The 16677-nt window shown below is 38.2% G+C and overlaps 1 protein-coding gene across 1 annotated transcript; it reads left to right on the top strand.

Moving 5' to 3' along the window:
- Positions 1 to 6: 6 nt before the first annotated feature.
- Positions 7 to 16406, top strand: LOC309491445 (cytochrome c oxidase subunit NDUFA4-like; the record flags this gene model as incomplete). The annotated part of the gene is made up of 4 exons (XM_082190503.1): positions 7 to 126; positions 8957 to 9042; positions 10928 to 10988; positions 16350 to 16406. The coding sequence occupies exons 1-4, from the start codon at positions 85 to 87 to the stop codon at positions 16404 to 16406; spliced, it is 246 nt and encodes an 81-aa protein (XP_082046629.1). The 5' UTR covers positions 7 to 84.
- Positions 16407 to 16677: the final 271 nt, after the last annotated feature.

Genomic DNA, 16677 nt, shown 5'->3' with positions numbered 1-16677 from the left:
CTGACCGACCCGCTTACAGACACACACACACACACTTGTTTACTGTGTTTACTGTGTGTACTGTCGCTGGAACTCGAGGACAACATGTTCAGGACAATGTACCGGCACGCAAAGAAACATCCAGGGGTGAGTCCAAATCTAGTATTTATATAAGACACTTCATAATCCAGGGGTGAGTCCAACTCTAGTATTCACCTTTACCTGGTTTATAACACATATATTCATCAATCTGACTCTACTGACACTAGATTAAATAGAAATCAGATGAGAACAAAACTAAATCATGAGAGTCTCATTCTAAGTTGCTTATAGTTGTTGAAGTTTGCATTATTGATTTCCGTGAAGCTGTCCTGAAAGCGTCAGTACTGTATAAAGCGCTGTAGAAATGAGCGTTTGAAGCGATATATCGCCGTGCCCCCACAGCTTCAGTCCTCTATTGTAATCCTCATCACTGTAATAGTTCTTCTGAGAACGAAGGGCTTTTATTGACCTTCCAATTGTTAGTTTTACTGTAGAAACTCTTTCTGAAATATTGCTCTCAGTGAACGATTTACTTCACCGCATACAAAACATGAAGGATAAACCCAAACGAACAAAACAGACATTGCTTTCTTTCTCGAACAACAGCTCCATTAGTGTGTGATGAGTGTGTGTGAGGAGTGTGTGATGACCCAGATTCTAATGTTTGGCGGGTTACCAGAACTAAAGGAACGACTGTTACGCAAACACCAGTAACAGATCTTAAGAGTGATCAGATTATTATCTATTTACTGCTGTATCTTCAAGTCGAGTCTCCTTCATTTATACAGCGCTTTACCAATATAGAGTTTCACAGCAGCTTTACAGTGATAACAGGAGATTACAGTAACAGAGATTAGGCTTTACAGCAGATCTAGAATAAAGTTATTGTCCAGATAAAGTTAGTTTTGATTGATTCACTTCCGTTGTAAAGATCATGAGTTATTAACTTAGCGGCCGCTAACACACACCGTTCTCACAGGAAACAGAAACTTTAATGTGTTCTGGCCGTTCATTCACACACCGTGTTTGAGCTCACACTCTGGAGCTCGAGAACACACACTCTGGAGCTCGAGAACACACACTCTGGAGCTCGAGAACACACACTCTGGAGCTGGAGAACACACACTCTGGAGCTCGAGAACACACACTCTGGAGCTGGTGAACACACACTCTGGAGCTGGTGAACACACACTCTGGAGCTGGAGAACACACACTCTGGAGCTGGAGAACACACACTCTGGAGCTGGAGAACACACACTCTGGAGCTGGAGAACACACACTCTGGAGCTGGAGAACACACACTCTGGAGCTGGAGAACACACACTCTGGAGCTGGAGAACACACACTCTGGAGCTGGAGAACACACACTCTGGAGCTGGAGAACACACACTCTGGAGCTGGAGAACACACACTCTGGAGCTGGAGAACACACACTCTGGAGCTGGAGAACACACACTCTGGAGCTGGAGAACACACACTCTGGAGCTGGAGAACACACACTCTGGAGCTGGAGAACACACACTCTGGAGCTGGAGAACACACACTCTGGAGCTGGAGAACACACACTCTGGAGCTGGAGAACACACACTCTGGAGCTCGAGAACACACACTCTGGAGCTCGAGAACACACACTCTGGAGCTCGAGAACACACACTCTGGAGCTCGAGAACACACACTCTGGAGCTCGAGAACACACACTCTGGAGCTGGAGAACACACACTCTGGAGCTGGAGAACACACACTCTGGAGCTGGAGAACACACACTCTGGAGCTGGAGAACACACACTCTGGAGCTGGAGAACACACACTCTGGAGCTGGAGAACACACACTCTGGAGCTGGAGAACACACACTCTGGAGCTGGAGAACACACACTCTGACACAGGTTCTGGTGCAAGTGTTGAAACGTTTTAAAAACGTGATCATCTCCGCGCTTAGGCGTAATTTGCGGGTGGGACATGTCCCCAACACTTTTTGCCAGGGTCGATATTGTCCCAACCACTTTTGAAACATCTCACGGCACGAATGTACCAATACAAATAAATAAAACATCTCCAGTTCACTAGCAGAGCATTCATTTCGTTCGTTTGTTAAATAAGAGGCGATCTAGCGCTGAAATGTGTTGTTTCTGAACTCAAGTGATCAAAGTGCTCGTTTCGATCAGTGGCGCGGAGACTGTGTTCTCTTGTGGCTCGCGCACAGTCTTCACTCGGACGCGCACTTCAATCCGTTGTGGAGACTCTCTATTCGTTCCGGTGAAATTATAAAACAACATGCACACAAACGTGTCCCTGCCTGATATACTACCACTGATAAACATCATCGGTTTTGATGAAAAAACAACAACAACAAAAAAACAACCTATACGAGTGCGGATTAGAACCCAGAACCTCTGACACACTTAGTTGGGTTAAATGTTTGACCAAGCATGCTGGGTTGTCATTTTAACCCAATTTTGGGTTAAAAATTACTACAGTGCTGGGTTAATGTAACCCAAAATGGGTTGGAAATTTAAACTAGAAATTTTTGTAATTAAAATGACTAAAATAACACATCTACAGCAATACAGACTTCAGTAATCAAAATATGAATTTTTTTTTTTGTTTTATCAAGTAAAATTGTCCATTTGTGAATAATTTTTTTTTCATCACTCCCTCCCCATTGACAAAATTCAATGAAAATGCATGAAACCATATCACAGAAAGACTTGAAATAACTTCTTGAAGAAAATATGAAGTGAAATCTCAAAATACTCTTGGATAAAAACCAATTGATAACTACTTGAAATTTGTATATTTATTTACCATAAATGTCTTTTATTCGCTTCCACCTGAAGGCGCTAAGAAAATGGCGGCTTCTCCGACTGGTGTCGTCCGTGTTGTTGCGTGACGTGCGTGCTCTCTTTCATGTCCGCGTTCCCCACCCACAGATTAAGAACGATTTTCAACCCAAATTGGGTTACATCAACCCAGCATCCTTACCCAACAGTCTCAACCCAGCGTTTGGGTTGAAAAAACAACCCAGCATTTTTTTTTGTGTATTAGACCTCATTAAACAATAAATTAAACCCAATGTAGGCTACTATTTAAATCAATTGCTTTACATACAATGTTATTGTACATCTGATTTATGGTTTAGCATTGTGTTAGCAACACAACCGTCCCACCCGATTTTTAAAACAAAGTTACGCCACTGTCTCCGTGTAAACTTCAAAAACGTGAACCTGTGAGAACGCTGACGGCGCACATGCGTATCACGTGTTTAGTCTATAGATATGCGCGTATGAATATATATATATGTGTGCAGGCGTGTGTCTTTCTTTACAAACTGACATCACCAAATTACTCGCCTTAAAAATTCATGATACAGAGTTTTTAGTCGTTTCCGCGTATCCAGCGAACCGGAATAATTCTGATAACATTGCATTTGTACAGAGGGAGAGGAAGGAGGCCTTCACAGGGAGAGACTAGTGGACAATCTTCCTCTAATTCCTGTATTTCAGAGGCCAGTGAATGTGGAACTGCAGTTGTTGGGAAACAGGACAAACACATTGTCTGATAAAATAACTTTTGCAGACTTTATAACTTCTGCAGCAAATCTGTGAGAAGATGTTCGACTGAAGCGACAGAAAAAATCAGTTTACGTCTCTGAGTTTGTTGCAGGTCAGGAGCAGATGTTGCAGCAGATGCTGTTAGTGTCTCTCGCTCTCTCTCTCTCTTCCTCACACACACACACACACACACACACACACACACACACTCTCTCTCTCTCTCATCATACAGGTGTTACTGTGACTAACAAGTGTGACTTCACAAATAAATAAGAAAGTTGTTGTTTTCTTCACTTAAAAGTGTGATCACTGAATATGACACTCATAAAAAGCGCTCAGGAGAAAAGCACACGTGTGTGTCCATGATTTCAGCATTTGCACAGTTCTTGGTTGTGAACGTTAAGCGAACATATTCTTCAAACCAGAGGTGTAAAGAGTCCCGGAAAAGCACACTTGAGTAAAAACACAGATTCCTCACAGTGAAAATATCCGTTACAAGTTCCGAGTCTCCAGTTCCAGTACGCCGTGAGTAACAGTCTCAGAGTCTCTGATTTGAACAGTACTTCAGTATTTCACTCATACTGGACTCAGACTCAGAGATACACTCGTCCTCGACACCTAACAGACATGCCAGTGAAAATAAGAAACATTTGATTTGTAAGATGAGAAATCGTGTTTATTTTCTAAAATCAAAATAAAACTGAATATTGCAATAAATAAAGGTGGACACAACAGCCTCTTAATCGTCTGCACACTCTCAGGTCTCAGTGAAGCTCAAGTGCACATCAAGGCCATCAGTAAACCAATATCCTTCAAAAAGCTGTCATCAATATAGTGGATAAATAAAATAATGTTACGCAAAATTAAATAATCTACCGTAAGTCTACCTCATCATGACCTCATCATGACCTCATCATGACCTCATCATGACCTCATCTCAGATATGAAACACCTGTGAGTGAGCGACTCCCTGCTAATGCGCTCACATTAGTGTAAAGCAGTGTTGTTCAGGAGTTTGTGTGAGTAAAGGCCAAACACACATGATCTAGTTCAGTGACCTTAGACGACGATATCGCCTCTTTATAGCAGGAACAAAAGCGTTACAGTAGGTGTCGTGCAAAATGTATCCAGTAATTGGGTAACACTTTATAATAACTGCAGCTATTAGTTAAGCTAAACAGTTAATTCATCATTTATAAAGCATTAATAGACATTAATAAGCAATTTATAAATACAGCTATAAATGCTTTATTCTTGATTTATAAGCATATCTATAATGTGTTTAATAATTGTATTTTCATACTTTATTATTGATCAATTTATCATTTCTAAATGAAGTATAGCATCATTTACAAACAAGTTATTTAGGTGTTGTCAGTGATTAATAAGATCACTTAGAAAGTGTAAGTAAATGTATTAGATTCAGGAGTTATAAAGCATTTAGTAGTGGTCAGTTCACTATATTGTGAGCTCATCTAAAGTGAGGACTAGTAATGCCTTGCAAAGCATTTATAAAAGGAGATTTAAATCTTCTAAACAGAAAAAGGAAACACACACACACACACACACACACACACACACACACACACACACACACACACACACACACACACACACACACACACACACACACACACACACACACACACAGATACAGAACATAGAAATATTAACAGTCTTTAAATCTCCTTTATAAACGCTTTACAAGGCATAACTAGTCCTCACTTTAGATGAGCTCACACACATAGTGAACTGACCTCTACTAAACGCTTTATAACTCCTGAATTAACCCTGAATTACAGTAGAAATACATGTTAATAAAGCATTTATTAACACACGAAGTAACTATTACCATATGTCTGAATAATAATATGTATTTAAACAGTTTATTAATCATTTACTTACACTTTCTACGTGATCTTATGAACCACTGACAACTCCTAAATAACCGGTTTGTAAATAATGCAACACTTCATTTAGAAATGATAAATTGATCATTAATAAAAGTATGAAAATACAATATCATGAAAAATACAAGAACAATGCAGTTATAACTGTGTTTATAGACTGCTTATTAATGTATATTAATGCTTTATAAATGACAAATTAACTGTTTACTAATGCTTAACTAATGATTAGTAGTGTGCAGTGATTATAAAGTGTTACCAGTAATGGTTTTACTCTTCACAAATGTATTGGAGTAAAGAGTACATTTACTTATTCAAAAATGTAGTCAAGTAGAGAGTAAAAGTTGCTAATATATTTGATACTCAGTAAAACTACAACGTAGCCAAAAAGAGACTTAAGTACAGTAACTAATTACATTTACTCATATTAATTACACCACTGCTTCAAACATTATAGAACGTTACTTTTGAATGTTCTCTGAACGCTCTCTGAACGTTCTCTGAACGCTCTCTGAATGTTCTCTGAGCGCTCTCTGAACGTTCTCTGAACGCTCTCTGAACGCTCTCTGAACCCTCTCTGAATGTTCTCTGAGCGCTCTCTGAACGTTCTCTGAACGCTCTCTGAAAGTTCTTTGAATGTTCTCTGAACGCTCTCTGAACGCTCTCTGAACGCTCTCTGAACGCTCTCTGAACGCTCTCTGAACGCTCTCTGAACGCTCTCTGAACGCTCTCTGAACGCTCTCTGAACCCTCTCTGAACCCTCTCTGAATGTTCTCTGAGCGCTCTCTGAACGTTCTCTGAACGCTCTCTGAAAGTTCTTTGAATGTTCTCTGAACGCTCTCTGAACGCTCTCTGAACGCTCTCTGAACGCTCTCTGAATGTTCTCTGAGCGCTCTCTGAACGTTCTCTGAACGCTCTCTGAACGCTCTCTGAACCCTCTCTGAATGTTCTCTGAGCGCTCTCTGAACGTTCTCTGAACGCTCTCTGAAAGTTCTTTGAATGTTCTCTGAACGCTCTCTGAACGCTCTCTGAACGCTCTCTGAACGCTCTCTGAACGCTCTCTGAACGCTCTCTGAACGCTCTCTGAACGCTCTCTGAACCCTCTCTGAATGTTCTCTGAGCGCTCTCTGAACGTTCTCTGAACGCTCTCTGAAAGTTCTTTGAATGTTCTCTGAACGCTCTCTGAACGCTCTCTGAACGCTCTCTGAACGCTCTCTGAACGCTCTCTGAACGCTCTCTGAACGCTCTCTGAACGTTCTCTGAATGTTCTCTGAACGCTCTGAAACAAGTAGTAACATTGAAAAAACGTCTAACACTTTTCAGTTCAGAAAAAACGATCCACAAACGATGTATAAATAATGTTTTTGTGCCGATGTTTTGAGAACATTATTAAAGACCAGATAACTTTGAACGAACATTTGATTAAGGTTTCTGTAAGAACGTAAGTTTCTCTGAGAAGATTCTCTGTTCCACAGCACACATTTATTCACAAAGAAAACAATTAAAATCAACCTTAAAAAAAATTATATTTTAAAGTGTTCAGCAGAAATGTAAAAAAGGCTAGAAAAAAAACATGCACTAGAATGTGAAAAAAGTACAGATTATTATTATTATTATATATTTTTTTTTCAATCAAAGTTCCCACTTAATCAAACTCAGTATTAAGAGCTTGAGGAGCTGTGAAGCTAAAACTACAAATGATCATTTATAAAAAATACAAACAAAGAGTAGACCTAATAAAAAAATAAAAAATAAAGAGTAATTGAAAATTGAGATATAATACTTGAAACTTCATCATCATCATCATCATCAAACTCTAACACATCCCGAGCAGAGCCCGGCCGTCAGGACTGAGTTCAGCTCGAGAGAAAGCAGAGCAGAAACACATGTTGCGCTCGGCTTAGGACGCTTACACATATTTGATAAGCTAATTTGAATATCTGCCGGTAACCCCTGGGGGATTATGCAAATCACTGTTACAGGAGGCAGTTTTGACAACATAAGGCGAAGTCTGTGTGTGTGTCTGTCGCTCACTTTCTCCAGCGCGGAAAACACACGGAAAACTGAGGCTTCACATTCCCTCCTTTAATACGCATTTCTATTCTAATCCCTGTTATCATTTACACACACACACACACACACTGAAGTCTCCTGGTAGGACGTGTGTGTGTGTGTGTGTGTGTGTGTGAGTGATCCTGTCACTCAGTCTGATCGGCAGTACACACACACACACACACACACACACACACACTGTGTCCTTCGTCGCTCAACCCGGACCGACACACACAGTGTGTCTCCATGGATATAAAAGAGAGAGTGTGTGTTTATTTAGAACTGAAACCTACTCGACACAAGTACATGAACACACACACACACACACACTTCTAAATCCATTTCACACGCCGTTGCGTCCTGAAACATGTCAGACGTCTCTCTCTCAGCTCAGACACGCTCATGATGTTCTTGCTGAGTTCGTAAAGTTACTTAAACCGAGTCTTTACTCTGGTATTTACACTCATGCATTTGGCAGATGTTTTTTCACTTGCATTGCGTTCAAGGTGTGATGTCATCAGCTCATGCATTCACTGTTACTGTTCACTGAGGAAAGCTAAACATGTGACAGTGCAACTCATTTTTATGTTTATGGTATAGGATTACTGTATACTGTACAGTAGAGTATGGCGCTTGCAACGCCAAGATCATGGGTTCTTTTCTCAGGGAATGCATGAACTGATAACATATACACCTTAAATGCAAAGAATAAAAGCATCTGCCAAATGCATAAATGTTGTTGAGATGTTGCTGAATAACACATCTGCTATATATAAAGTTGGATATATAAGTATGTCGGTATACATACAGTATATTCACATAAAGCGATATATATACACTATCTCAGAATGCAATAGTAAGGCATGAATATATTAAGACATTTTAAACATTAACATCATGATTTTCTGAAAAGCTGTTAAATGTGATTTGTCAAAATGCTCGATATAAATAACACTAGTATCCGTTTCTCGACGGCGCTCTTATGATGTGTTTGTCAGGCATTTATGCACTTGCTTTACTTTAGAGTAACACACACACACACACACACACACACACACACGTCTTAGTGTGCACTAGTATAGATACGGCATGTGTAACACAGTTTCGATGTTTTTTGTTGTTGTATTGAATTGTATTATTAGGCAGTTTACGTGCAATAATATTTGACTATGTCCTTATTTATTATTAATTATTGCACCTTTTAAAAAAAATGCATTCTCTATTCTAGTTTGTTATTGCTATTATGTTATTTATTGAGGAAGCTGCTTAGACATACACCCGCGTTTCTAATGTTTTATAGGTTAATGTGTTTATCTTGTGTTTCGACCGTGATCTTAGTCCTTAGTTTCGTTCCTTCATATAAAAATGTGTATGAAATGACAATAAAAGACGTTTGAACCTTTGATGACCTTCTCGTCCTCTTCCAGCTCATCCCTCAGTTCATCTTCTTGTTGCTGGGAATGAGTGGAGCTTCTCTCTATCTGATCCGACTGGCTCGAGGACCTCACGTCAGGTGAGAGAGAAAACACACTTTATAATGCACTTACTGTACACATTCAGTTCAGTTCAACTCAAAACACTTTATTAACGATTATATATATATAGTACAGGTCAAAAGTTTGGAAACATTAAGATTTTTTTATATTTTTGAAAGAAGTCTCTTCTGCTCATCAAGGCTGCGTTTCTATTTGAATATACTTTAAAAAATTATTTATTTCTGTGATGCAAAGCTGAATTTTCAGCATCATTACTCCAGTCTATCACATGATCCTTTAGAAATCATTCTAATATTCTGATTTATTATGAGTGTTGGACACAGTTCTGCTGCCTAATATATTTGATGAATAAAAGGTTAAAAAGAACTGCATTTATTCAAAATAAAAAAATATTTTCTAATAATATAAATCTTCTTTACTATCACTTTTTATCAATTTAACACATCCTTGCTGAATAAAAGTATTGATTTTTCAAAAAAAGAAAGAAAAAAAATTACTGACCCCAAATGACTGACCAGTAGTGGATATTGCTGTTACAAAACATTTCTATTTTTAAAACATTTGCTTCTTTTTTTTTTTTTTACTTTTTATTCAAAGTATCCTAAAAAAGTATCACAGGTTATGAAAGAATATTAAGCAGCAGAACTGTTTCCAACTTTGATAATGAATCATCATATTAGAATGATTTCTAAAGGATCATGTGATAGACTGGAGTAATGATCCTGAAAATTCAGCTTTGCATCACAGAAATAAATGATCATTTAAAGTATAATAAATTGAAAACCAATTATTTTAAATTGTAATAATATAAATCACAATATAAAAAAAAAAATCTGTATTTTTGATCAAATAAATGCAGGTTTGATGAGCAGAAGAAACTTCTTTCAAAAACATTAAAAATAGTAATGTGTCCAAACTTTTGGCCCGTACTGTATATATATATATATATTTAAGTACTGAGTAATATTAAGCAACTACATGTACTTACTATAGGGTTAGGGTAGGATTAGGTTGAGGGTTAGTTGCATGTAATTATGCATAATTTACTGTTATTACTATGGTAAGTACATGTAACATATGTAACAAGGACACTGTAAAATAAAGTGTTACCGTAGTTTGTTAAACCTGACACAGCACAAGACAATCAGTCACATGACATCATAGTGGGCTGTTCCTGTTAAAGTCCCCCTGTGTTGTAAATCCAGCTTTTAATGTTGTTTATGTGTCTATGTGGTGTTTTTAATATGCTTTAAGACAAACCATGTGTAAGTTCATAAGTCGACAGCATTGCTGAGTATTTCCTCCTTAAAACTGCAGTGAACCAAAGACAGTCTCAAACACACACTTTGAAATCGCTGGTGTTTCTGACGTCACAAACTACCTTGTAACCAATCAGATCAACGTGTGATCGTCAACCAGTGGATCTCTGAGCTGAGTGAGTGAGTGGAGGCGGGGCTCATTTGCATATTCATAGAACCGCGCATACTAAATGAGGCAAGGGTGTCGAGTTACATTCAAGATATTTTAAGGCATTAAGGGGAAAAAAACGCTTAAAAGTGTAATTTTGGTGATCAAAGATGAGTTTTAAGGGATACAATGATTGACTACAGGGGGACTTTAACAATGTAACAGTTCATTCGGCTCTGTAATGTAACTTATTATAGCTTTTTGAAAATTCTAAATTCTGATTGGACGAGCTGTTTCTAGTGTCTTCTGTTGGTTGTGTGTATTAATTCATCCCTGTGAGAAACAAACTCGGCAGTCTGCCAGAAATACTGTCCTCTGTCACCTCCGCCTGATAATTACCCTCCTTCAGTTTCACCCTCCTTTACAGTCACTCATCCTCATCCTCTTTTCTCCACTCTCTCTCTCTCTGGTCTGGCCTTATCCTCATTCTGTCAGCTGGGACAGGAGGAATAACCCTGAACCGTGGAACAAACTCGACCCGACCTATCAGTACAAGGTAAACAGCCCAGCGACTGTTCTGTGATCAGCTGCAGACTGACAGCGCAGACAGATCCGTCTCTCCCGCTGTTCCCGGCTCAGTTTCATCTCACGCCAAGGAGAGATACGTGACAGGAGACGTCAAGCCGTACAATAGACACACACTTAGTGAGGTGCATCCCAATTCACCAACTTATAGACACTGTTCCATGCTGGTTTTAGCATAACTAGTGCGATTAGTGTTTTTATAACAAGAACAAAGAGAATTTAACCCCAAAAAATAACAATTGGACTTTAATACACAGCTTTAAAGTCATGAAAGGGAAGTTGCGCTGGTCTTTTCTTCCCTAAAGTGCCGTATATCCGAGTGAAACGCTTCTGGAACAAGAACAAATGATGTCAAGCTGAACATTAGACACACACTTACTGAGATGCATCCCACTTCACCTACTTACACACTATTCCATGCGGTTTTAAAGGGATAGTTCACCTAAAGATGAAAATTTACTCTCCCTCGCGTCAGGTGTATATGACATTCTTCTTTCAGACGAATACAATCAGAGTTATATTAAAAAATGACACTATTCCATGCTGTTTTTAGTATAAATAGTGCGATTAGTGTTTTCACAATGAAATTTTGCACTTCAAATTCTCTTATTTAACAAAAAAAACGAACAATTAGACACTTCATGCACTTTAATACACAGCTTTAAAGTCATGAAAGGGAAGTTGCACTAATCTTTTCTTCCCTGCACTCTTAAAAATAAAGGTTCCAAAAGGAGGCTTTTGCACTCCTTAATAATGTTGGGTTAAAATAACCCACCGAGTGACCTATGGGGGGGTCACTGTGTGTGTGTGTGTGTGTGTGACCCCCCCATAGGTCACCCACCTTCCCAACTGTGGGTTATTTTAACCCAATGCATTGTTAAAAGCCAGTTGGGTTTAAAGTAACCCAACAGTTAAGTTAACTATTTATTTCTATTTATTTTATTTATTATTTTTTATTATTTTTTTATTTTAATAAATACAATACACTTTGTTTTCAAATACAGATTGTTTATTTGTATAAAACAATAAATATGTCTCAACAAATATATTTTTAAATTACAAACTACATATTGTGGAGCCTAGAATTTAATGTAAATATACATACTTGTGTACATAAATTCAAAATACACAAGTTTACATACAACATACGTATTTAACCCAACAGTCGGGTTATTACTAGAAATGACTAGCCTGGGAAAACCCAGACAACTTCCGGCAAATTTAGATTTGCTCTGCAAGTAGTCTGGCAAAGAGCTCATTCAAGCCCATTTCTAATCCCTCGAAATCGAGGCACCAATCAGAAACGTTGGGGCGGGCTTTACACGATGACGATCGCTCTGATTGGTTGTAGGTCTATCCAATTGCGCCCAGAGGCATTAGAGCGACATCCGTTGGTGAAGCGCACCAACTTTTAAATGCATTATTATATTCAAATTGCAAACACATGAGGACAGTCTCCATGAAAGACCCACTGGCAGATGAACGTGCTGCTACATTTCTCTCCGAAACGGTAGGAAATTAAATTAGATTTAATAGAGGATTTTAACTGTGACGAGATGATTGACAGGGCAGTTTACGTGACGGGACGCACGCGACAGATCCGTCCGATAAAGATGATGAAGTAGTATGTCCCAGAGCTTGCCTACTTTTTTGCTACACATTCAAAAGTAAATACCTTTTCTTCACAAAAAGAGTACATACTTTTATGGCGTAGTGTAACTTAGGGACGCAGCATATGGCTTTACAAGATGACGATCGCTCTGATTGGTTTTAGGTCTATCCAATTGCACCCAGAGGCATTTGAGCGACGTCCGTTGGTGACGCCCCTTTGGAAATGAGTTATTAATGAAGCTTTGCCAGACCATAACTCAGTTACTACCGAGAATGGTCTGGTTTTAACCAGGCTAAGAAATGACCCAATTATTTAAAAAAATTACCCAACATTCTCGGAAAATAACCCAACATAGTGACCCAATGTATGTAACCCAATGGTTGGGTTAAAAAATAACCCAATGTTTTTTACTGTGCAGTGATGCCATAGAAGAACCAGGGTCCCAAGAGAACCTTCCAGTGAAGAGTTTAAGAACATTTAAGATTAAGCCAGGATTAGTTAAATTAGGACATTGAAGTAGCTTGTTTAAACGTGCAATAGAAGAAAACAGTGCAAGTTGTTAAAACAGCTCAAACATATATTCTAGTCTGGGTCTGTGAAACTGGCCACTACATAATCTAAAGTAACCTTTTGTGCAATGGGAAGGTTTCATGGATGTTAAAGGTTCTTTATTGGCAGCTAAAGTTCCATTAAGAACCTTGAATATCCATGGAACCTTCCCATTGAACAAAAAGGTACTTTATAGTGGAAAAGGGTTCTTTAGATTATTTAAATGTTCTTCACACCAAGAGGAAATGGTTCTGGAAGGTTCTTTCGGGATCCTAAAATGGTTCTTTATTACTGCAAAAGCCTCCTTTTGGAACCTTTATTTTTAAGAGTGTATAATGCCGTACATCCGAGTGAAACGCTTCTGGAACGAGAACAAATGTGGGCGGGGCTTGATTGTGTCTGTGGGGAATTGATTGGATGGTTGTGGTTTGCTATTGGCTGATCTCATGTGAGTGACAGGTTGCCCCGCCCACATCATCAGAGAAGAGAAGAGATTCTGCAAGAGGAACTTATTCTCATTCAAGATTACCAGGAACATGAAGTTTAAAACTATGCATAATTCATTTAGAATAAACAATGCAATATTCCGTAAAAAAAATAAGAATTGTCCATTTTGATTTCATGGTGACTTGTTTCTAGATAAGCCTTGTGCGCCCGAGGCTCGTGTGAAAGACACAGCGTTCGTTCACGTCTGCTTTAGAAGGAATAATTTATATCGCAGTGAGTGAATGTTTTATTCTCGTTTGGAACATCTTGATCACCTCCAACCATTAATGAAAGAATTAACAAAGGCAGACGGAGAGAATGAGAGAGGATTCCTCAGAGAAGACACGCGTGTTCATGGGAAGTTTGCGTTCAGGCTCACGAAAGGTCACGACTCGACATGTTTAATTCTCAAAAGGAGCCAAAGGTCAGAAATCAAGAATCCGGCAGCGTCTCAACATTAATCATAATGAGAGAAACAGAAGCAGAGAGAGATCAATGTGAATATGAGAATAAAATAACACCGGCTGAAGAACGTGTCTCCTGTCACACATTCAGAACATAAACATGCTTTCTGTCACAGAAAACCTGACGCTCCGAGACCTTTTCACAAAAACAGCAAAGCAGGAACGCAGGAACTGTGGGATTCTTTCAGCCGTTTCATGGTCAAGCAGGAAATGATGCGTCTGGTCACTGAGTAAAGTAACAGCAAACTCTCCTCAACAAGAGGAATCATTCACATCACTCAGCTTTAACTAATGATTGATCAGTAAATAAGCACATCTAATCAAAAGTAACGTTCAGAGAACATTCAAAAGTAACGTTCAGAGAAAATTCAAAAGTAACGATCAGAGAACATTCAAAAATAACGTTCAGAGAACATTCTAAAGTAACGATCAGAGAACATTCTAAAGTAACGATCAGAGAACATTCAAAAGTAACGATCAGAGAACATTCAAAAGTAACGATCAGAGAACATTCAAAAGTAACGTTCAGAGAACATTCAAAAGTAACGATCAGAGAACATTCAAAAGTAACGATCAGAGAACATTCAAAAGTAACGATCAGAGAACATTCAAAAGTAACGTTCAGAGAAAATTCAAAAGTAACGATCAGAGAACATTCAAAAGTAACGATCAGAGAACATTCAAAAGTAACGATCAGAGAACATTCAAAAGTAACGTTCAGAGAACATTCAAAAGTAACGTTCAGAGAAAATTCAAAAGTAACGATCAGAGAACATTCAAAAGTAACGTTCAGAGAACATTCAAAAGTAACGATCAGAGAACATTCAAAAGTAACGATCAGAGAACATTCAAAAGTAACGATCAGAGAACATTCAAAAGTAACGTTCAGAGAACATTCAAAAGTAACGATCAGAGAACATTCAAAAATAACGATCAGAGAACATTCTAAAGTAACGATCAGAGAACATTCAAAAGTAACGATCAGAGAACATTCAAAAGTAACGATCAGAGAACATTCAAAAGTAACGATCAGAGAACATTCAAAAGTAACGATCAGAGAACATTCAAAAGTAACGTTCAGAGAACATTCAAAAGTAACGATCAGAGAACATTCAAAAGTAACGTTCAGAGAACATTCAAAAGTAACGATCAGAGAACATTCAAAAGTAACAATCAGAGAACATTCAAAAGTAACGATCAGAGAACATTCAAAAGTAACGATCAGAGAACATTCAAAAGTAACGTTCAGAGAACATTCAAAAGTAACGATCAGAGAACATTCAAAAGTAACGATCAGAGAACATTCAAAAGTAACGATCAGAGAACATTCAAAAGTAACGATCAGAGAACATTCAAAAGTAACAATCAGAGAACATTCAAAAGTAACGATCAGAGAACATTCAAAAGTAACAATCAGAGAACATTCAAAAGTAACGATCAGAGAACATTCAAAAGTAACGATCAGAGAACATTCAAAAGTAACGTTCGATAATGTTTGCAGAATGATACAATGGAATGTTCACATAACGTTTGCATAAGGAAGAACACAACATTTAAAATAACTGCTCATTCAGAAACACAGTTTTCATAACTTAACGGGAACGTTAGCAAAACGTTCTTAGAACATATTTTTGTCAGCTACGAGACGAGCAAAGTATACATGGGGTTTCAATTTTGTCTCAAATATACACAAAAATATGTCAAAATGTCCATCTTGGTGAGTATTTACAGAAAGACAGTCAGTTTTGTCTTTAGTTGGGAAAGAAATCGAATGCGTGTCATTATATTAGATCCATGCATTCAGTCTTAAAAGCCTAATGCAAATACCTACGGCTCTCTGTCATTAATGTTAAAGGCAAAATCACTCACTGCTCTTGACTGAATAACTTCAGTAGCTTTACTACGAATCAATGTATATTTAATTTATACAGTGAAAACTATGCAGTTCACAAACACAAAGTCTCTCGTACACTTTTCCTGGAAAACAAACAAGAGCCAGATCACGAAACAAAGGGTTGCAGAATCTGTCAGACACTGAGTGTGAGTGTTTTTGTTATTGTGTGTGTGTGTGTGTGTGTGTGTGTGTGTGTGTGTGTGTGTGTGTGTGTGTGAGAGAGAGAGAGAGAGAGTGTGACTGCTCTTGTTTGTCGTTTATGAGATTCTGATGATCTTAATTTACGCTAACTACATTTAAATGTATTCTCTCGTTCTCTCTACACAGTTGGTGGCCATCAACACAGACTATGAGCGTCTGAAGAAGGAAGGACCTGACTTTTAAAAGACCTCAGAGGAGCAACACACACACACACACACACACTTACTAAATAAACACTGTACCCCTGATACTTCTGCATCCACTGAAAACTAATTAAATCACTTATTTTAATAGCTAGCTAAAAATATGAAGCAGCACTGTTTTCAAGATTAATAATAATAAATATTTCTTGAGCATCAGATCATCATATTAGAATGATTTGTGAAGGATCATGTGACACTGAAGACTGGAGTAATGATGCTGAAAATTCAGCTTTGATCACAGGAATATATTG

This window comes from Leuciscus leuciscus (assembly GCF_965113295.1).
Source record: "Leuciscus leuciscus genome assembly, contig: HAP1_SCAFFOLD_256, whole genome shotgun sequence".
NCBI classification, from domain to species: Eukaryota; Metazoa; Chordata; class Actinopteri; order Cypriniformes; family Leuciscidae; genus Leuciscus; species Leuciscus leuciscus.
The sequence above is the reverse complement of the archived record's forward strand: the minus strand, read 5'-3'. Positions and strand labels throughout refer to the sequence as shown.